At 40.2% G+C, this 23836-nt stretch overlaps 1 protein-coding gene and 1 pseudogene across 1 annotated transcript; one reads left to right on the top strand and one right to left on the bottom strand.

Moving 5' to 3' along the window:
• LOC122137108 overlaps nucleotides 1-14401 on the bottom strand; it is a 39660-nt pseudogene extending 25259 nt beyond the window's left edge.
• Nucleotides 14402-15611: 1210 nt separating this feature from the next.
• On the top strand, nucleotides 15612-23681 carry LOC109075548 (scavenger receptor cysteine-rich type 1 protein M130-like; the record flags this gene model as incomplete). Its single annotated transcript, XM_042722594.1, has 4 exons — nucleotides 15612-15912; nucleotides 22320-22616; nucleotides 22734-22805; nucleotides 23620-23681. Coding segments are annotated over 4 exons (732 nt in total), but the record flags the coding sequence as incomplete, so codon positions are not given.
• Nucleotides 23682-23836: the final 155 nt, after the last annotated feature.

The raw sequence follows: 23836 nt of genomic DNA, 5'->3' as shown, positions 1-23836 counted from the left end.
TGTTATTATGCTTTTTTACATTAAATAAATTTACCTGAACAATGTCTCTGGTGGAAAGATGTGGGGCATGACAAATAGCTCCTAGGGGACTCATGACTCTCCTGTTCTGTAGTCACAAGTTAATTTCAATATTATATGTATATTTACTCAAGGATTACTGTTGTAATTTTTGACTAAAGGAAAATGTCTCACCTGAGCAGGTGATTTTGGCCACTTCATCTCCAACACAGTCATTTTGTCCCCACGGTAAAGATGGACACTGCCACAGATTTGAATCTTGTGGTCGACATTTCACTTCATCCAACCAGTTAGTAGCTGATTTCACTCTTGATACTGAATCAGAAAAAACACCAGATCTTCCACAGTTCAGCTCTTGACAGATCAGACTCACTGTGTCTCTGTCCATCTGGTTCCAGCACACATTACCCCAGGATCCATTGTAGAAAACCTCCACATTCCCTTCACAGCCTTCAGTTAATCTGATCTCTTTAAACTCTAGACAGAAAAAAAAAAACACATTTTAAAATCACAAAATAGAAAAATCTGAACATTATGGACATGTCAATGTGTTGTTGAAATATCTCATAATCTTATTTAAATTTTAAGTTTAAATGAAAAACTTATATAAATAAACATAATATAAAAATGTATAAATAAATATTTGCTATTGTTAATTGTTCACTGTTACCTGAGCACATGGACTCCTACATCTTCCTTGTGATTACAGTCATGTTTTCCCCAGCCTGGAGAAGAGCAGCTCCACAGGGACGTCTCATTCCCCTCACACTCCACCTCATCCAGCCATATGGGTCCAGAACCAGGACCAAACCAGGCTGGTACCTGCTGGTTACTGAGGGCCACTCCACACTGCAGCTGTCTGCACACCACATGAGCATCTTTAATATCCCAGGAGTCATCACACACTGTGTTGTGTTCTCTCACAAGTGTAGTTTGTTAATGCAATGAGTTAGTGTTCAGTGATGCATCGAGTTTGATTGTGCTGAAAGCATTCTGTCATGCCTGACCAATGTATGTGTTCGACTACTGGTGTCTGAGGACAGAGAAGTTAAGTAAAAGATACGATAAGTTAATGTTACCCCTGTGTCGGTGTGATCCTTATCAAACGTAACATTTGGCGACAAGGATGGCTGATATCGCACTACCACCTCCTGCTCCTTTCCTTGCTCTACCCGGCGAGCCTCCGATTCCCTGGTCTCGCTGGTTACAGTCCTTTGAGACTTTCATTTTGGCAGTGGGGCTGACTGACGTGAGTGCAGCACGTAAAAAAGCGCTGTTACAGCATTGCTTGGGAGCTGAGGGTCAGCGCGTGCTGGGAGCGCTTGAGTCGGGCACCACAAGCGATTATGACACAGCCGTGGAACTTCTGACCGCACACTTTGCAGCCCCACAGAGCGCTCTCTTGCGACGTTTTCTGTTCCGCCAAAGACACCAGCTTCCCGGTGAGTCCGTGCAACAGTACATAGCCAACTTGCGGGGATTGGCCAGCACATGCAAGTTCGGTGCATTGCAGGATGAAATGATTCGCGACCAGTTAATTGAACATACCAACGATGCAAAAGTGCGTGAAACTCTGCTGTTAGAACCGGATGATTTATCACTGTCTCGGGCAATCACGATTGCATTAAGAATAGAGAGTGCAGCCGCATGTGCGTCGGCTCTGACCAAACAGCAAACAATCGCGGACTACTCGGCCCCCTCCCCCCTGCCATCATCGACGTTACAACCCAACCAGAACGACACATTGGCGGCAGCAGACTCCTCTGCAGTTATGCTACTGAGGCGCCAGCAGCGGTCTCGGCCACGCCCACAAGCACAAACATCAAGGCCCTGTGATAACTGTGGATCTTCATCTCATCTGTCTAGAGCACAGAACTGCCCAGCCCGTGGCCAAATATGCCGCAACTGTGGTAAACGCAATCATTTTGCTTCAGTCTGCCGCTCTGCCCCAGCTGTGCCAGACCCAAACACCCACTATCATTCACAATGTCTACTCTGGGCCAGTCTCATTTAAAGCCTGTTCAGTGCGCCTAAATGATGTGTGTATCCCACTGCTTTTGGACACTGGTGCCAGCGTGTCTCTCCTGAATATGCACACATACAGCACTTTTTTCGGAGCACTGCCACTTTCGGCACCTTCTGCTTCACTCTGTGGATATGGCGACTCAAAGATTGACTTAGTGGGTTCCCTGCAAGTGACTGTTGGGTATGGCAACAAGATGGTGCCCAGCTTTACCTTCCATGTTGCCCGTCGCGGGGCCAACCTGATGGGTCTGGATTTGTTCTCGGCTCTGGGATTTTCTCTTGTTGACATGAAGGGAGCTGCGATCCTGACAGTCTCCACGCCCTGGCAGGAAAAGTGGCCATCCCCTGTTTGACGGCTTGGGCTGCCTTACTGCTTTTTGCCCATCAACCCCTCCTGAACCTTTCCATTTAAACCAGTCATCCAACCACTCCGACGCATTCCCTTGGCTCTACGTGATGGTGTCTCGGCTGAGCTTAAGCAGCTGCTGGATGTTGGCATTATTGAACCAGTGGATGCATCCCCCTGGGTCTCAAACTTAGTGGTAGCGAAGAAGAAATCAGGGGCCCTACGGGGTGTGTGTCGACCTGCGAGCGGTGAATAAGGCAGTGATCCCAGACAGGTTCCCTCTGCCTACCTCAGAAGAGCTCATTGCTCAGTTTCATGGCTCAAACCGTGTTCTCTAAACTGGATCTCAGACAGAGCTACCTACAAGTGCCTCTCCACCAGGACAGCAGAAACCTCACAGCCTTTGTGACACATGCAGGCGTGTTTCGCTAGACACGGTATGCCGTTCGGGACTCAGCTCCGCCCCCAGCTGTTTCCAAAAAATCATGGTGTCGGTGTTGGCTGGTATACCCGGGGGTGGCCATTTACCTGGATGATGTGGTTATCCATGGGCCCACCCCAGAGAGTCATGATGAACGCCTCAGCAGAGTCTTTGCAGCCCTGGCTAAACACAAACTAACCCTCAATGCGGAAAAAAAAAAAAATGTGTTTTCTCTGCACCGTCTATTGAATATGTGGGATTTCGGCTGTCGGCAGATGGCGTCACACCACTTCAATCAAATGTAGATGCCTTACTGGCAATTCCCGAACCCAGCTCAGCTGCGCAGGTCGCCTCCTTTTTGGGTATGACGGGCTACTACCTGAAGTTCCTCCCACATTATTCTGCTACCACTGCCCCACTACGGCGACTGCTGTGTAAGGATGAGCCATGGGTGTGGTCACAGGCATGCTCTGATGCTGTGCGTGTGCTCAAGGTGCAGCTCACCACAGCCCCAGTGTTGGCTCACTTTGATATCTCCAGCCCCACCTGGGTGACCTGCGATGCATCAGCTACAGCCATAGGAGCAGTGCTGTCACAGACCCAGCAGGGTGTTGAGAAGCCCATCGCCTTTGCGTCACGAGCCCTCAATCAGACGGAGCAGCGGTACTCAGTGGGGGAACGTGAAGCATTAGCCTGCATCTGGGCCTGCGAGAGGTGGCACTTGTATCTCTATGGCCGCGCTTTCACCCTAAGAACAGATCACCAGGCCCTGACTGCATTACTTTCCACATCTGGGACAGGCCACCGGCCACTGAGGCTACACCGCTGGTCCGACTGTCTTCGCCAGTATAACTTTGATCTGAAGTTCACCCCAGGCAGAGACAATGTTGTGGCCGATCTACTGTCCCGCTCCACTCAGCCACACCCCACCACACACACCCACACCGACACAGACCAGGTGGAACGGGACATTGTCCAGATGTTACACAGACTCCTCCAGGCCGTCATATCATTACAAGAATTGAAGGAGGCATCGGAACAGGACCCGGTCCTTTCTCAGCTCCGAGTCTATATTCTGAATGGCTGGCCTCAGGGGGTACCAGAAGGGCTGGCAGCATTTTCCAGAATAAAGCAGGAGCTGTCCTGCTGGAATGAAACCTGTGTGGCACGCGGCCTCTGCACAGTCATCCCCAGCTCTCTACGTGCACGTGTCCTGGCAATGGCTCACGAGGGCCACCTGGGTATCGTGAAGTTGAAGCAACGCTGCAGGGACCGGGTTTGGTGGCCAGGAATGGATAAAGACATTGAGGCCCTGGTGAAAGACTGTGCTGCCTGTTTATTGAGCGGTAAGACTGGTCACCAGGCCCCTCCACCCTTACAACCTCTTGCTTGGCCATCGCAGCCCTGGGATCCACCTGCAGCTGGACATATGTGGTGAGATACAGGGAGTTCCTCATCACCAACGCTTCCTAGTGGTTGTCTATGACCTGCATTCGAAATGGCCTGAGCTCATTGCCACCGGCTCTGTGACCTCTCAAGTCATAATTAACTTCCTTGACTCTCTGTTTTCCCGCTGGGGCCTTCCAAACACTATCACTACTGACAATGGCCCACAGCTGATCTCAGCCGAGTTCACAACATACCTCAAAAACAAAGGTATTCATCACATTCGCACGGCATACTATCACCCCCAAGCTAATGGTGGTGTCGAACGCTTTCATCAGTCACTGAAAAACAGTCTCAGAGCACACTTGTTCCAGGGATGGAGCTTCTTACGGGCCATCCATCACACACTGCTGCACTACAGGGCCACCCAACACTCTACGACGGGGGTCTCCCCAGCTTTTCTCATGCTTGGCCGTGAGCTCCAACTTCCCCTCGACAGGCTCAGCCCCGCACTGCCTCAGGAACCACTACCGGAAGTCAGGGCCCCTGTCACCCGCCAGCAGAGGAGGATGAAGCAGAAATTTGATTTCTCAGCATGTGTTAAGGTCCCTGACATAACGGCCGCAGATTGGGTCAGGGTTCGCAGGCCCCACAGAGACAACAAACTCGCTTCATATTGGTCTGTTCCTCTTCAAGTTACTCATCAGTTAGGCCCAGCCACCTTCTTGCTCAGCGACGGCACACGGTGGCACGCAAGCCGTCTCCGCAAAGTGCCGCCCCGGCACATACAACAGGCGTCGCACCTCAAGCCACACCCCCTGCTTGGCAGGACACCCCAGCACTTCAGCTGACACCTCAGACAGCCCCTGCACAGGCTCCAGACATGCCTATCAACCTGCCAGCTGAGATGTGTGCCTGCCCGTCACAGGCTGCCCAGCCTCATCCCCGTGTTTCTCCACGGCCTGTCCGCATTCGTTCTCGCCCAGGGCACTTACAGGACTTTGTGTCAACATTTTATGTTTGAAACCCTGTAGGAGGGGGGGAAATGTTGTGTTCTCTCACAAGTGTAGTTTGTTAATGCAATGAGTTAGTGTTCAGTGATGCATCGAGTTTGATTGTGCTGAAAGCATTCTGTCATGCCTGACCAATGTATGTGTTCGACTACTGGTGTCTGAAGACAGAGAAGTTAAGTAAAAGATACGATAAGTTAATGTTACCCCTGTGTCGGTGTGATCCTTATCAAACGTAACACACTGTCCCCCATGAGCCACTGTGAAAAACCTCCAGCCTCCCTGCACAGTCTCCCCCAGAACCCACCAGCCTGATGGACCCACGACCTGATATTCAGAGAAAGAAAAAAAACACATTATTATCACGAAAAAACTGAAAAATCTGTCCAGATGTTGTTGTTCTCACCAAGGCAGGTGATGTACAGCTGTTGTGTAGAGCTGCAGTTGAGAGTTTGTGGAGAGCTGCAGTTCCCCAGATGAGCTTCACTCCCAGAGCACTGGAAGCCGTCACACACTCATGACTGTGTTCAGGACTGGATGAAGAGGAGCCATAGAAGTTCAGCACAGAGCCACAGCCCAGCTGTCTGCCAGACCACAGAGGATTCAGTGAGACTCCAGGAGTCCAGCAGAACTCTCCTCCAGACCTGATGGATGAAAACTTCCAGCTCCCCCTCACACTGTCCCTCTCCAGACAACCGCACCAGACCATCATGAAGAGCCAGAGAGGAATCTAAATAGTGATAGAATGTACTAGTGTTTTTTTTAAATACATTAAAAAGTTTTTTCAGTAACAAAATGCTCTCGAAGTCAAATAAAATTTACCAGAGCAGATGACTCCAACATCTCGTCTGTGAGAACATTCAGCTCGACTCCATGAAGAGATGGAACATTCTGAGAGTTTTGTTTCATTCCCGTCACAATCAAACACATCAGCCCAGATTTCATCACTTCCCTCTCCAAACCAGTCTGATCCCATAACAGACACAGCAATCCCACAATTCAGCTGTCTACAGAGGACTCTGCCAGCTCTCATATCCCAGCATGCATCACACACTGTGCCCCACTCACCGAGGAACTGAAGCTCCACTCTTCCAGAACAAGAGTCTGAGCCTTTCACCAGTCTGAGATCAGTGTAACCTGGACAAAAAAATAAAAAAATAAATAAAATAAAATAAATATTGTCATTACAAGGTTAATTACAGTATGTATCTTTTATTTTATGTTATGTTTATTTTGAAAATTCTTCTCTTAATGTGTGTGACATGGTCAAATAGTTTTTTACCATTCAGTAAGAATGCAAAACATAAGTAGGTTACCCAAAAATTAGAGTTCTGTCATCATTTATCCACCCTCCACTTGTTCCAAACTTGAAGAGTTTGAGTTTCTTTCTTCTGTTAAACACAGAATAAGATATTTTGAAGAATGTTGGTAACCGAACAGTTGATGTTAGTCACTGACTTAACGAGTACTTTTTTTTTTCATTACAATGGATGTCAAGGCCTACCATCAACTGTTTGATTACCAACATACAGGTTTGGAACAACTTCAGGGTGAGTAAATGATCACAGAATCTTTCTTTTTGGGTGAACTATTACTTTAAGATTAATTTTGGTAAATCTTACGTTAAAAAAAATGAAGAGACACTGAATATTGATTCTTTACCAGAACATTTCAAGCCCACATTATTGTCACTGCTGCAGTTGTGTTTGTGTGATGATGATATTGAACAGAATGAAACTGAGATTCATTTATCCTCTGCACTGAATCTCTTGTGTCCACATCTGAGAGTCTCCTTTGTCAAAAGCAGCTGCTCCCAGCACCTGTACAGGACCCCACAGTCCAGCTCTCTACACACAACCTCTGCATCCTGCTGGTCAAAGGCAGCATCGGCACACTGACATCCACGTTTGATCATGAAGTATCTCTAACCTCCCAGAGCACAGATGAGGTCCAGCAGCAAGTCTGGAAGGCTTATGACCTGTTTATATTGCATGAACCACAAGTGCACAGTAGAAAAAACACATAATACAGACGTAATGCAGATAAAACATGTAACAATACAGCTATATTAGTATAAAAAAAAGTTTTCCACATAAAACACATTAATTGTTCGCATAAAAACAAATCCATGGCCAAGAAGTAGGGGGGAAAAAAAATGCTTAATGTTTAGAAGTGCACATTATTTACCTGAACAGATGACCCCCACATTTGCATTGTGAGGACAGCTATTCATGCTCCATCCTGATGACTTACAGTTCTTCAGTGTGGACTCTGATCCAGTACATAGTACAGCACTCATCCATACTGGTCCCGATCCTTCCCCAAAGTCATCATCAGTCAGTGCATCTACAGGTTCTCCACAGTCCAGCTCTCTACACACCACTGCAGCATCAGTCAAATCCCAGAAATCACCACACACTGTTCCCCACTGACCTCTATGAAGAACCTCCACTCTACCAGCACAGCGACTGTTACCATCAACCAACCTCACATTCCTTCTCTCTAAGTGACAGAAGAATACAAAGAGAGACTATGAGTAAAATGTAGAATATTAAAAAGATATTACTCTCATTTTACTTTATTTCTTACCAGCACAGAACAGTCCCTGGAAATTATCATCTGAACAATGGTTTTTATAAAGGGATGTTGTACAGAGGTGAATCTGAGATTCATTTCCTCTGCACTGAATCTCTTGTTGTCCACACTGAGTGTCTCCTTTGTCAAAAGCAGCTGCTCCCAGCACCTGTACAGGAGCCCCACAGTCCAGCTCTCTACACACAACCTCTGCATCCTGCTGGTCAAAGACAGCGTCACACACTGACATCCACGTCTGATCATGAAGTATCTCTAACCTCCCAGAGCAACTGGAGTTTCCAATAAGTCTAGCACCTGAAGTAGCAAGAGATAAGAAATTCAGCCTATCATGCATGTGTTTTGATTATGGGGGAATTCATCCTCATGTTAACCCAAATCCTTATGAATTCCTTTCTTTTCATAGAACACAAAAAAGAGAATATTTAAAGAAAATCCTGGCCAGTCTTTTCAATATAATGCAAGTTAATTTATTTATTTATGTCATTTTATAACAGGATGCACAAGCCTCATATACTCATTATGGTTTCTTATTTTGGATCTTAAGAGAAAAAGAAGGGAAAAAAAACACAAAAGGGCTCCACAGAAGAAAGTCATTCTGGTTTGGTCTGGCATGAGGTAATAAAGTATTCTCATTTTTGTTTAACTACCCCTTTCAGGCAGGTGGATCATGAGTAATATAAAACAGAGTGGGCTTTGGAGCAGATTAACCTGAGCAGATGACTCCTGCATCTTTAGTATGATCACAGAGATATGACAACCCCATTGTACTGTTCCACAATTCTTCAGTGTAGACTCTGATCCAGTACATAATTTGCGATTTGGCCAGAATGCTCCTGATCCTTTTTTTCATACTACAAGTGTTTTTCTTTTCAAAATAAACACATTGGTGAGGCAAAGCTGACGTCTATTTGCGAAAATGTGCTTTGATGTGCGTGTTTGATAACTTGTGGTTAAAGCGCCACTCAGCGGTCAAAAGCTGCAAATGCACTTTGCAATAAAGAATAAAGAAACGCGCTGCAAAAACAGAAACATGCTGCAAAAACAGAACCGCACTGCAAATACAACAACAAACAAAAATAAAAATGCGCTGCAAAAAACAAAAACACGCTGCAAATACTCACAACACAACCAAATAAAGAAACGCACTGCAAAAACAGAAACGCCCCTGCAAATACTCACAACACAAAAAAAATAAAGAAACGTGCTGCAAAAACAGAAAACGTGCTACAGAAACGTGCTGCAAATACTCACAACACAAACAAATAAACGCTGCAAAAACAGAAATGCACTGCAGATGCTCACAACACAAACAAATAAAGAAACGCGCTGAAAAAAACAGAAACGCCCTGCAAATACTCACAACACAACCAAATAAAGAAACGCGCTGAAAAAACAGAAAGGTGCTGCAAATACTCACAGCACAACCAAATAAAGAAACATGCTAAAAAAAACAGAAACGTGCTGCAAATACTCACAACACAACCAATAAAGAAACGCGCTGCAAAAACAGAAACATGCTGCAAAAACAGAACCGCACTGCAAATACAACACAAACAAAAATAAAAATGCGCTGCAAAAACAGAAACACGCTGCAAATACTCACAACACAACCAAATAAAGAAACGCGCTGCAAAAACAGAAACATGCTACAAAAACAGAAACGCGCCGGTAAATACTCACAACACAAAAAAAATAAAGTGCTGCAAAAACAGAAACGTGCTACAGAAACGTGCTGCAAATACTCACAGCACAAACAAATAAACGCGCTGCAAAAACAGAAATGCACTGCAGATGCTCACAACACAAACAAATAAAGAAATGTGCTGAAAAAAACAGAAACGCGCTGCAAATACTCACATCACAACCAAATACAGAAACGTGCTGCAAAAACAGAAATGTGCCGCAAATGCTAACAACACAACCAAATAAAGAAACAATGAAAACATGCTGCAAATACTCACAACACACCCAAATAAAAAACGTGCTGCAAATATTCAGAGCACAACCAAATAAAGAAACGCACTGCAGAATGGAAACACCCTGCAACTACTCACAACACAACACAATAAAGAAAACACAATGCAAAAACAGAAACATGTTGCAAATATACTCACAACACAAACCAAATAAAGAAACGCACTGCAAAAATAGAAAACACGCTACAAACTACTCACAACACAAACCAAATAAAGAAATGCGCTGCAACAACAGAAATACTTTGCAAATACTCACAACACAACCAAATAATGAAACACGCTGCAAATAGGCACAGACCACATCAGAAATGTTTCAGGGAACCGCAAAGTGACGAACATGGCTGGGGCATATTTATCAATGTTTGTTCTGAAAGGTGATAGATTTTTGTTTATTTTAACATCCTCGTAGGATTCCTTTGCCCTTTCTTCTTCTTCTTCTTCTTCTTCTTCTTCTTCTTCTTCTTCTTCTTCTTCTTCTTTTGTTTTTTTATTATTTACCTAAATAAGCTGAGGAAATACACAATTACTGTAGGCTAACTGTGAAAGCATTTAAGCTGGCTAAATTACTTTACAAATTCCTTTACAAAAATTAACCATATGGCTTTACTATTAAAAATAATTAGTTAATAAATACATTTATTATGTAAAAAATAAATAAAAACAAAAAATGGTTACTAAAGTTAAACCATGGTTACCACAAATTAACCATGGATTTACTACACTAACCATAGTTTAACCATGGTATCTGTACAACTGTGGTTATACAAATGATAATCAAAAAATTTCAGTCAGTAATTTTGGCATTGTTGGGGTCCTCCAGTTGTGGTCTGTAGCCCTACTTGCGTTTCTGTACTTGGTTGTGTTGTGAGTATTTGCAGTACGTTTTTTTTATTAATTTTTTTTGTGTTGTAAGCATTATTTGCAGCGCGTTTCTTTATTTGTTTGTGTTGTGAGTATTTGCAGAAACGTTTCTTTATTTGTTTTGTTTTGTGAGCATTTGCGGCACGTTTCTGTTTTTGCAGGGCATTTGTTTCTTTATTTGTTTGTTTTGTGCGCATTTGCAGCGCGTTTCTGTTTTTGCAGGGCAGTTCTTTATGTGTTTGTGTTGTGAGTATTTGCAGCATGTTTCTTTATTTGTTTTTTTTTTTTTGTGAGCATTTGCGGCGCGTTTCTGTTTTTTGCAGGGCATTTATTTGTTTGTGTTGTGAGTATTTGCAGAGTGTTTCTTTATTTGTTTTTTTTTTGTGAGCATTTGCGGCGTTTCTGTTTTTTGCAGCTTGTTTCTTTATTTGGTTGTGTTGTGAGCATTTGCGATGCATTTCTGTTTTTGCAGAATGTTTTCTATATTTGGTTGTGTTGTGAGCATTTGCGGTGCGTTTCTGTTTTTTGCAGAATGTTTCTTTATTTGGTTGTTTGTTGTGAGCATTTGCGGTGCGTTTCTGTTTTTGCAGAATGTTTCTTTATTTGGTTGTGTTGTGAGCATTTGCGGCGCGTTTTCTGTTTTTGCAGAATATTCTTTATTTGGTTGTGTTGTGAGCATTTGCGATGCGTTTCTGTTTTTGCAGTGTGTTTGTTTGTGTTGTGAGTATTTGCAGCGTGTTTCTGTTTTTTGCAGTGTGTTTGTTTGTGTTGTGAGCATCTGCAGCACGTTTCTATTTTTGCAGTGCATTTCTTTATTAGTTTGTGTTGTGGCTATTTGCAGGGTGTTTCTTTATTTGTTTTTTTTTGTTTTTTTGTGAGCATTTGCGGTGCGCTACTGTTTTGGCAGGCGTTTCTTTATTTGTTTGTTAGCATTTGCAGTGTGTTTTTGTATTTGATTGTGTTGTGAGTATTTGCAGCACATGTGCTGTCAAACTGATGATGTTTTCTTAATTGCACTTAATTATCATTTTTGCTTTATGGCAAGGTGCTCCAGCATGCTGGAAAAGGCATTGCTCATCACCAAACTGTTCTTGGATGGTTGAGAGAAGTTGTTTTCGGAGGTTGTTTTTCAGGATCATTCTTTATTCATGGCTGTGTTCTTAGGCTTGTGATTGAGCACTCCCTTGGCTGAGAAGCAACCCCACACATGAATGGTGTCAGGATGCTTTACTGTTGTCATGATACAGGACTGATGGTAGCGATCACCTTTTCTTCTCCGGACAAGCTGTATTCTGGGCGCCCCAAACAATCAGAAAGGGGATTCAGAGAAATGACTTTACCCCAGTCCTCAGCAGTCCAATCCCTGTACCTTTTGAAAAATATCAGTCTATCCCTGATGCTTTTCCTGGAGGGAAGTGGGTTCTTTGCTGCCTTTCTTGACACCAGGCCATCCTCCAAAAGTCTTCTCCTCATTGTGCATGCAACTTTGTAAGGTTTAAAAATTATCAAGTAATTCTGCTTTCCTGTCCCAAACCTTTCTTCAGTAACCATATGGCCAATGTTCCCTCTAATTTTTTTTCTTGCTGAGCAAAACTTTTCTCTATTGGGCGGACATTTCGGCCACCTGTGCAAAAACATTCTTTATACCAGACATGTACAGTGCGCACAAAAAAAAAGTTTGTAACTTTTAACTTTAATGTGCTATTTGTATTTAATTTGACCCGTGACTAAATGATGTACATTTTAGATTACCTGAGAAAACTTTATATTATATATATATATATATATATATATATATATATATATATATATATATATATATATATATATATATATATATATATATATATATATATATAAGTATAATACACTGGCATTCAAAAGTTTGGGATCAATAATGTTTATTAAATAAGTTTCCTTATGCTCATCAAGGCTGTATCTATTTGATAAAAATATTCAATATTATTTCACAAAATAATATTGTGAAGTTTTATTGCAATTCAAAATAAAAGTTTTCTATTTTAATATACTTTAAAATATAATTTATTCCTATGAAGCAAAGCAATTTTCAGCATCATTTCTCCAGTCTTCGGTGTCACATGATCCTTTACAAATCATTCTAATATGCTGATTTATAATCAATGTTGGAAACAGTTACTCTGCATAATATTTTTTTGGGACTTGTGATATTTTTTCGGGATTCTTTGATAAATAAAAAGTTAAAAAGGACAGTGTTATTCAAAATAGAAATTTTGTGTTACAATATACACTACTAAAATGTTTGTGGTCAGTATTTTTTTTTCTTTTTTTAAAGAAATTAATACTTTTATTCAGCAAGAATGTGTTAAATGGATAAAAAGTGATAATAAAGACATATTTTTAGAAAAGATTTCTATTTTGAATAAATGCTGTTCTTTTTAACTTTTTTATTAATCTAAAAATCAAAGAAAAAAGTAAAACGTTCCAAAAAAAAAAAAAAAAAAGTAAAAATATTAAGCAGCACAACAGATTCATCACTGATAATAAATCAGCATATTAGAATGATTTCTGAAGGATAATATGAGACTGAAGGCTTGAGTAATGTTGCTGAAAATTCAGCTTTGCTCCACGGGAATAAATTATATTTTAAAGTATATTAAAAAAGGAAACCAATATTAGAAATTGCAATAATGTTTTCACAATATTACTGTTTTTTCTTCTGTATTTTCGATAAAATAATAAATACATCTTTGATGAGCAAAGACTCCATTAAAAAACAAGGTCAATTATTTATTAGGTTAATAATATAGGCCTAACATAATATAATATCAAAACAAACTGAAGCATTTAAACTGATAGAATAGAATAGAATAGAATAGAAACTGAAGCATTTAAACTGAGATCTGTAAGTTAAAAAAAAAACGTGAACGTCAGTTCTTCTAAAACTATCTAAACAGCCCTATGATGTACAGTTTGCACACTACACCTGTGTGACTGTAAATGTCTCTGAGTTTTGTTACCGTTCTGTGCCCATCATCCGCTGTTTCCAGCACTTAATCAAGCCACTCTTCTTTAATACATGACGTTTTATTTCACATGTCATTGCGTTTGCGTCGGCTCTCGAGTTGAGCTATTTCGTAGGCTACGCAACCATTAAAATATTCGGTTTCAACAGCGACTCATTTGGCGCACATCATTCCCTTTCTATGAAACTGTAAACCGCATTCACCGGTTCTAACTCTATCGTGATATCAACTCTATAGCGGTTTACCCGAGCATTGCAATTCATTCGCTTTCGCAAATAGCTTTCCCAACTTATTTATGCGTGTGCGCGGCACATTATTTCTTCTGCGCGGCAGCGGTGGAAGAAGTGCGCGGCCGCGCGCGCGCGCAGCTTAGAGGGAACATTGATCAGGACCAATCTGGATGAGTGCTTTATGTACTGGAATAGAATCTACATTGAAGAACTGTAGATCAGCAGGATGGGGTATGCACACATGTACTCATAATGATGATGCTGGAGTCATCTGCTCAGGTGAATAACATTGTATACCATTTACTGTGATAAATGTCATAAAGGACATTAAATGACACAAAACTGTAAATCTGATGTGATATTCATTTTGTATTTTTCATATACTCAACAGATAAACTTCAAATAACTGTGATTTGTCTCTTTTGTATCATTTATTAAATATAATATAAACAGATCATAAACATTCCAGACTTACTGATGGACCTCACCTGTGCTCTGGGAGATTAGAGTTGAATCATGGGAACACATGGTACACAGTGTGTGATGCTGCCTTTGACCAGCAGGATGCAGAGGTTGTGTGTAGAGAGCTGGACTGTGGGGCTCCTGTACAGGTGCTGGGAGCAGCTGCTTTTGACAAAGGAGATGCTCAGATGTGGACACAAGAGATTCAGTGCAGAGGAAATGAATCTCAGATTTCTTTCTGTCCAACATCATCTTTCAAACACAACTGTACCCATGAGAATGCCATTGGGCTGTTATGTTCTGGTAATGGAGCTGTATTTTTCCACTTACTGTTATAATCACAAAGTTTGTTTCTTTTTTGTAAAAAAATAAATAAATAAATTGTTCTTCATTAAGGTCACACTGATCTCAGACTGGTAAACGGACCAGACTCCTGTTCTGGTCGAGTTGAACATCAGTATCTCAGTAAATGGGGCACAGTGTGTGATGCATGCTGGGATATGAGAGCTGCCAGTGTCCTCTGTAGACAGCTGAATTGTGGGATTGCTGTGTCTGTTGTGGGATCAGACTGGTTTGGAGAGGGAAGTGGTGAAATCTGGGCTGATGTGTTTGATTGTGACGGGAATGAAACAAAACTCTCAGAATGTTCCATCTCTTCATGGAGTCGCGCTGAATGTTCTCACAGACGAGATGTTGGAGTCATCTGTTCTGGTAAAGTTATCTAATCAAGAGAGTTATTATGCTAATAGTGAAAAAAAAAAAAAACTCTAGGCTTAAATTAGTCATAAACTATTTAATTGTTCTTTAATTACAATATTTTGTTCTACCAGTTCAAAAACACATCACATCTTCTCTTCAGATTCATCTCTGGCTCTTCATGATGGTCTGGTGCGGCTGTCTGGAGAGAGACAGTGTGAGGGGGAGCTGGAAGTTTTCATCCATCAGGTCTGGAGGAGAGTTCTGCTGGACTCCTGGAGTCTCACTGAATCCTCTGTGGTCTGCAGACAGCTGGGCTGTGGCTCTGTGCTGAACTTCTATGGCTCCTCTTCATCCAGTCCTGAACACAGTCATGAGTGTGTGACAGGCTTCCAGTGCTCTGGGAGTGAAGCTCATCTGGGGAACTGCAGCTCTCCACAAACTCTCAACTGCAGCTCCACACAACAGCTGTACATCACCTGCCTTGGTGAGAAGAACAACATCTGGACAGATTCTTCATTTGTTCATGATGAATAATGTGTTTTTCTTTCTCTGAATATCAGGTCGAGGGTCCATCAGGCTGGTGGGTTCTGGGGGAGACTGTGCAGGGAGGCTGGAGGTTTTTCACAGCGGCTCATGGGGGACAGTGTGTGATGACTCCTGGGATATTAAAGATGCCCATGTGGTGTGCAGACAGCTGCAGTGTGGAGTGGCCCTCAGTAACCAGCAGGTACCAGCCTGGTTTGGTCCTGGTTCTGGACCCATATGGCTGGATGAGGTGGAGTGTGAGGGGAATGAGACGTCCCTGTGGAGCTGCTCTTCTCCAGGCTGGGGAAAACATGACTGTCAGCACAAGGAGGATGTAGGAGTTGTGTGCTCAGGTAAACTGTAAACCATAATTTAAATAATAACATTTTAATAACCCGTGTGATAACGATCCAAGCAGTCACAAGGAGGATCACTAGCAAACTTGGGGTCCAAAGGGTTTATTTATTTAAGCAGGTGTGCAAAATAGGCAAATAAATAGGTATAAGAGCTTAAAACAAAGATTGTAATAAAAACAGTCTAAAACTAGAACTGCAAGTACTAAAAACAGTACCAACTCCCCTCTACAATATTGAGGCTGGAGTTTCCCTTGCTACACAGCACCACAATCATGTCCAAGCTCTCTCTCTGTTCACCCCCAACTTCTAGTGGCGGCCATCTTAAATACACCTTTTTTCCCACTCTTCCCAAATTGGAACATACCATTTTTTAAATAAAAATCTCTTGCCTTTCAACTCTCATTATATGCATGATTTAGAGACAAGTTTAAGTAAATAAATACAATTAAAAAGAGAACGAATAAACCAACACATTTGCACTAACATTACCAGTGAAACTCGTGATGGTACTGTAGATATTTTCAGTCTCTCCATCACAACCCATAAATTGCACTCATGATTAGCAATATCCATTGTGTTTGCATTATACACATTAAGAACAGGGTTGAAAAATGTTTGTATGCATTTTTAAAAGAATTCCGAAAGAATTGAGGGTTCATGCACATGCATTTTTCTAGTGTAGCTGGAATACAGTACTGAAACACTCGACAAAGTTCTCCTTATTCCGAGATGCAACACTGCTGCTAACTATTCATATCGGAACACATATTTTAATCCAATTCTCAAATGAATGACTCTGAGTCTGTTCTTTTTAGTTAATAAAAGACATGCATCTTACAATTGCAAATTGTAAAATTTAGATCTATTTGTTATTGAAATGTTTTTATCGTCTGGCAGGGAAATACAGTTTATTTTTCCCCCCAAAATAATATTTCTTAAAAGCTCTAATATATATATATATATATATATATATATATATATATATATATATATTGAAAGTAATTAATGAATTACATTTGTATAAGTTTTTATTTTATGTGGGTTATTGTTAATTTTAGCTATATTTTTTCACCTATCATGTGTTCCCGGGGAATCAAACCCCCAATCTTGCACTTGTTAACGCAATGCTCTACCACTTGAGCTACAGGAGCACATATAATATACATATACAGTGGTTAAAGTGGGATTTGGCAGGTGGGGGAACCCTCAAATTTTGTGTAGGTGCAACAGGGAAAAATTACTCGCCATGGGACAACATATTGAGTATCATGGTATAGAAATAATTTTTGGGACAAGAGTGTCTTTGTTGTGAGAAGTGTCACTGTGGTTATTTGTTTGGTAATTTTTTTTTTTTTATTTTTGTCCATAAACTTGCTGAACACCACAATATGGAACACAACCTTGTTTATCACAATGTAAATTTAAACATAAAAATGGGAAGTCCAAAACTGAATCAAATTTAACATACCAAAATGGCTGAAGACAACTATAACAAAAATAAACCACAACCTAGATAGACCTATTGCAGAGTCAAAATGCAGAATCAAAAGTTTTGATGCATCATAAAACATAAGAAACAATAGCAACAACAAACAACAATGTATGATGGTCCAAATATTGTGGCTATTCTCACATCCACTCAAAATTGGTCCCATATTGACTGGTACTGTGACTTGATTTGCACTGGTTTTCTTTGTGGACAGGCTGTGTGATCATATCAAGGTAATGATAGTTTTGCATTTTTAGATTAGTTTTTATTTTAACATCGTTTTCAGTTTTGTTTTAAATTTCAGTTTAGTTTTAGTTAGTTTCATCAATGGTTTTGTTAGTTTTAGTTTATTTTTTTTTTTGTTTTGAAATTTCATTTCAGTTTTTTTTTTATTTTTTTTTTTTTTTTTTTTTTTTTTGTTGTAATAATATTATATTATTTTATTAGTAATTATACAGTCGTGGCCAAAAGTTTTTGAGAATTACATAAATATTAGTTTTCAAAAGTTTGCTGCTAAACTGCTTTTAGATCTTTGTTTCAGTTGTTTCTGTGATGTACTGAAATATAATTACAAGCACTTCATACGTTTCAAAGGCTTTTATCGAAAATTACATGACATTTATGCAAAGAGTCAGTATTTGCAGTGTTGGCCCTTCTTTTTCAGGACCTCTGCAATTCGACTGGGCATGCTCTCAATCAACTTCTGGGCCAAATCCTGACTGATAGCAACCCATTCTTTCATAATAACTTCTTGGAGTTTGTCAGAATTAGTGGTTTTTGTTTGTCCACCCGCTTCTTGAGGATTGACCACAAGTTCTCAATGGGATTAAGATCTGGGGAGTTTCCAGGCCATTGACCCAAAATTTCAACATTCTGGTCCCCGAGCCACTTAGTTATCACCTTTTGCCTTATGGCACGGTGCTCCATGGTGCTGGAAAATGCATTGTTCTTTACCAAACTGTTGTTGGGTTGTTGGAAGAAGTTGCTGTTGGAGGGTGTTTTGGTACCATTCTTTATTCATGGCTGTGTTTTTGGGCAGAATTGTGAGTGAGCCCACTCCCTTGGATGAGAAGCAACCCCACACATGAATGGTGTCAGGATGCTTTACTGTTGGCATGACACAGGACTGATGGTAGCGCTCACCTTTTCTTCTCCGGACAAGCCTTTTTCCAGATGCCCCAAACAATCGGAAAGGGGCTTCATCGGAGAATATGACTTTGCCCCAGTCCTCAGCAGTCCATTCACTATACATTCTGCAGAAGATCAATCTGTCCCTGATGTTTTTTTTGGAGAGAAGTGGCTTCTTTGCTGCCTTTCTTGACACCAGGCCATCTTCCAAAAGTCTTCGCCTCACTGTGCGTGCAGATGCGCTCACACCTGCCTGCTGCCATTCCCTGAGTAAGCTCTGCACTGGTGGCACTCTGATCCCGCAGCTGAATCCTCTTTAGGAGACGATCCTGGACTTTCTTGGACGCCCTGAAGCCTTCTTTACAAGAATTGAACCTCTTTCCTTGAAGTTCTTGATGAACCTATAAATTGTTGATTTAGGTGCAATCTTAGTAGCCACAATATCCTTGCCTGTGAAGCCATTTTTATGCAACGCAATGATGGCTGCACATGTTTTCTTTGCAGGTCACCATGGTTAACAATGGAAGAACAATGATTTCAAGCATCACCCTCCTTTTAACATGTCAAGTCTGCCATTCTAACCCAATCAGCCTGACATAATGATCTCCAGCCTTGTGCTCGTCAACATTCTCTCCTGAGTTAACAAGATGATTACTGAAATGATCTCAGCAGGTCCTTTAATGACAGCAATGAAATGCAGTGGAAAGGTTTTTTTGGGATTAAGTTAATTTTCATGGCAAAGAAGGACTATGCAATTCATCTGATCACTTTTCATAACATTCTGGAGTATATGCAAATTGCTATTATAAAAACTTAAGCAGCAACTTTTCCAATTTCCAATATTTATGTAATTCTCAAAACTTTTGGCCAGGACTGTAGTTTAGCAGAGCAAACAGAACACTTCCAGTGAAGACCAAAGCAAGACATTTAATTTCATCAAAGTTTAATTTTTTGCACAGATTAGTTAACTCTTGTGCAGACATCTTAATAATAAAAATAAAATAATGGTTTGAGATTGAACAAAAAAATAAATAAATGCAACTTAAAGGCATACAAGTAAAAACTATGAAAAATTCAGACAAAATAATTCATATTAAAGATGAAATCGTTTGTGTCTGTCTGTTTGTGTATGCGTGTGTGTGTGTGTTGTCCTGGTATTCTCTACATTGTGGGGAAATGTCTCTCCACATGGATGATAATATTATTAGCAATGTTTTGTAAAAAACAAAGATAATAACAGCACATTTCAGCCTGTCAACCTTCGTGAAAATATGACATCTCAAACATACAGTAGTATTAGGCTACAATAAAGTTTTTTTGTGCTTGACGGACTTGTTTTGCTTTTGCACCCGCGTCTCGCACAAGAAACTAAAAATGCAGCGCTCAAGTTTAAAGTTCAACTTCTGTCTCATTACCTGTTTTATTTTCCATTTCACTGCCACAGACGCATCCTTTATGATCAGCCGCTTAGGACTAACAACGTTAGCGATATGTTCAAGGTTACGGTCCTTCATTGAGCGGTTAATCGCCTCAGCAACTTCACGCGCAAACAGGCATTTCCCTAAACAGCCACAGGCCAGATTTTCCGCCACAGTAAAGAGCTTATTAGCTAATAACGAAAACGTTTACTGATTTTTGCTAATTAGTATTTTATTTCAGTAACTGTTGTTAGTTTCGTTTCGTTTTTCATTTATTGTGATTTTTTTTTTTTTTTTATTATTCCAGTTTACGAAAAAAAAAATTTGACCAATAGTTTAAGCCTTAGTTTCAGTTTTTGTTTACGAAAATATCCTTGGTGAATTCCTCATTGACTAGCTGATGAACAGAGCCATACCGCCCTGCAAATAATAGTCTAACTCGGAGCCTTGCTCGTTCTTTAACTTGTGTTTTGTTGCCCTGTCTAAATTATGGAAATTTGACATTAGCCTACTTCACCTTAGACTTTTAACTCCACTGCAACATCCACTAGCTATGGCTAGAACAGCAACTGTAAACACCACGACTTGCGTTGAACCGGCGATGCCCTCAAATCAGACAGGAGAACCGTGACTGAGAACATAATTCAATTCAATTCAAGTTTATTTGTATAGCGCTTTTTACGATACAAATCATTGCAAAGCAACTTTACAGAAAATTAAGTTTCTACAATATTTAGTAGTAGCTTATCAGTGGTGACTGTCAGTTTATGTGTATACGGCAGAAATGTTCAGAAAAATCAATCAAAGACATACAAACAGACGATTAACACTATTAACAGCAATTATGCAATCAAACTTGGAGCAAAATTTGGTAGTTCTGTATGTTGTTTCAGGGTTAGCATCATCTGAGGTCCTCTGAGGGGCTGGCATCATCTCTTCTCAGGTGTTCTGGATCCAGACTGGAGCTTGTGTAAATCCTAGTTACCACGGGATGTAAATCCTGTGGCAAAGCAGAGAAACAAATAGAGACATAATTACCGTAGCTGCTGTTCCAGCCAAGTAAAATTAATTAGTTTAACCCAAGTTAAAGAATAATAATGCGCATTTGATCAGATATAACTGCAGTCCAAAATTATGAGATGCATTATTTGAATGCTTGGCCAAAAAGGTGTGTTTTTAATCTAGATTTAAACAGAGGAAGTGTGTCTGAACCCCGAACATTATCAGGAAGGCTATTCCAGAGTTTGGGAGCCACATGAGAAAAAGCTCTACCTCCTTTAGTGGACTTTGCTATCCTAGGTACTATCAAAATTCCAGCATTTTGTGACCTTAGGGAGCGTGATGGATTGTAGCGTGGTAGAAGACTAGCTAGGTATGCAGGAGCTAAGCCATTAAGGGTCTTATAAGTAAGTAATAATATTTTGTAACTGATACGGAAATTAATAGGTAGCCAGTGCAGAGACTGTAGTATTGGGGTAATATGATCATATTTTCTTGACCTGGTAAGGACTCTAGCCTCTGCATTTTGGACTACCTGTAGCTTGTTTATTGAGATGCAGGACAACCACCTAGAAGTGCATTACAATAGTCCAGTCTAGAGGTCATGAATGCATGAACTAGCTTTTCTGCATCAGAAACAGGTAACGTTTCGTAGCTTGGCAATGTTTCTAAGATGGAAGAATGCTGTTTTTGTAACATGGGAAATATGATTTTCAAAAGATAAGTTACTGTCTAATATAACACCCAGATTTTTGACTGTAGAGGAAGTAACAGTACATCCGTCTAATTGAAAATTGTAATCTACGAGATTCTGCGTAATGTTTTCTGGTCCAATAAGTAATATCTCTGTCTTATCTGAATTTAATAGGAGAAAATTATTGGTCATCCAATCTTTTACATTTTTAACACACTCTGTTAGCTTAGATAGTTTTGAAGTTTCACCTGGTCTTGTTGAGATATATAGTTGAGTATCATCAGCATAACAGTGGAAACTAATCCCGTATTTTCTAATGATATTACCAATGATAGAGCGATCATTGATAGAGTGATCATTGGAACATAACACACATCGGGAGGTGAGTTTGTGAAGGCAGGGCCAGGGGGTGATATTACTTGATGCAAAAAGACTCCTTCAGATCAGAAGCACCAGGCTGGCTTCAATTTGACAGTGCACACGTAACATTTTTTTAACTATTGCCTACCATTGCTCTATCATTGATATTAATGAATCTATTTATTTATTAATTTATCTTGACGTGCCCACTTTAACCCCTGTGTGTGTGTGTGTGTATATATATATATATATATATATATATATATATATATATATATATATATATATAAATTAATTCCCTTTCTTTTCCATCTAGAATTTAAAGAGATCAGGTTAACTGAGGGCTGTGAAGGGAATGTGGAAGTTTTCTACAATGGATCCTGGGGAAATGTGTGTTACAACCAGATGGACAGAGACACAGCGAGTCTGATCTGTCAAGAGCTGAACTGTGGAAGATCTGGCAGTGAACCCAGATATTCAGTGGGACTGAAGCCTCATAACTGGCTGGATTATTTTAAATGTCGACGACATGATTCCACTTTATGGCAGTGTCCATCATCACCCTGGGGGCAGAATAACTGTGATAACGAGGTGTCCAAGATCACTTGCTCAGGTAAAATTTTAAACCATTTAAACTCAGTGATATTTCTGTAAATATAAAGAAACATGAAACACTGGATGAATTATTTAAAATTATTTTCATGAAACTGTGATCATGTTATAATCTCAGAGGAGGAAAGTCAAGAGTCTCTGCGGAGTCATCTGACATGTTCAGCATCATCTTACCAGAGAAAGTGTTCAAGTAAGTTTATTTGACAACAAATTGGTTGAAATATTTATTACTTTTACCACATATAAAACTGACTAGCTGACATATCTTTCAAAATAATAATAATGAGTTCCATTATTCGTACTGTGACAGCCCTTGACCAAAGACTATAGAATACCTTTGACTCTGTAAACAACAAAGAATACACTTCACCAATAAGAAATACGAGGTGCTTTCTGCCAGTCATTTGTTTTGCATTTTTAGATTGCTAACATTGATTACAGTATTCTTACTATATGTGCAGTTAAACTTCCTTCTCTGTGTGTTTTTTGTTGTAAATACAATGCATTACAATATTTATTTATATAGTACATTTAAAAACAACCGAGGTTGACCAAAGTGCTGTACAGAATAGAGTAAAACTTAAATAAATAAATAAATAAATAAATAAAAACAAGATTACCAATTTTAAACCACAACAATACTAAAACAATATTCATACTGGTATTGACAGGCAAAATTGTTGAGGGATTTATAAACAAATAATATAATTTTAAAACCAATTCAGTATTTGATAGGGGACTGGTGCAGTGTAGATAAAATAGGAGTCACTGGCTCATTCTTGTGGGTCCCAGAGAGAAGTCTAGCAGCTGACTTTTGCACTAGCTGTAGGTCAGAGGAGGAAGGCTGAAACGGTGTAATAAAAATAATTACAATATTCTTTACAAAAGTATGAATCACCATTTGGAAGTTAATCTATGATAAAAGGGTTTCATGTTAGAAAGTTGACAAAGATGAAAAAAGCATGATTTTTGCAACAGTAATGATCTGTTTGTCAAATTTTAAGTTATGATCAAACAGAAATTCCAGAGTTTCATATGGGGCCACAAAGTTATGGTCAACATCTAGCACACCATATTCCTTGGGCCCAAATAGAATTATTTTGGTTTTATTTTCATTCAAATGTAGAAAATTACTTGACTGCCAAAGCTTAAGTTCTTCTAAACAGGCCAACGGTCATTGAAAACCATTTTTATGCTTTAAGGGAAAATAGATATGAGTAT

This window comes from Cyprinus carpio, chromosome B4 (assembly GCF_018340385.1).
Source record: "Cyprinus carpio isolate SPL01 chromosome B4, ASM1834038v1, whole genome shotgun sequence".
In the NCBI taxonomy this organism is placed as follows: domain Eukaryota; kingdom Metazoa; phylum Chordata; class Actinopteri; order Cypriniformes; family Cyprinidae; genus Cyprinus; species Cyprinus carpio.
Note: the sequence above shows the minus strand (reverse complement) of the source record. Positions and strands in the feature narration are given on the sequence as shown.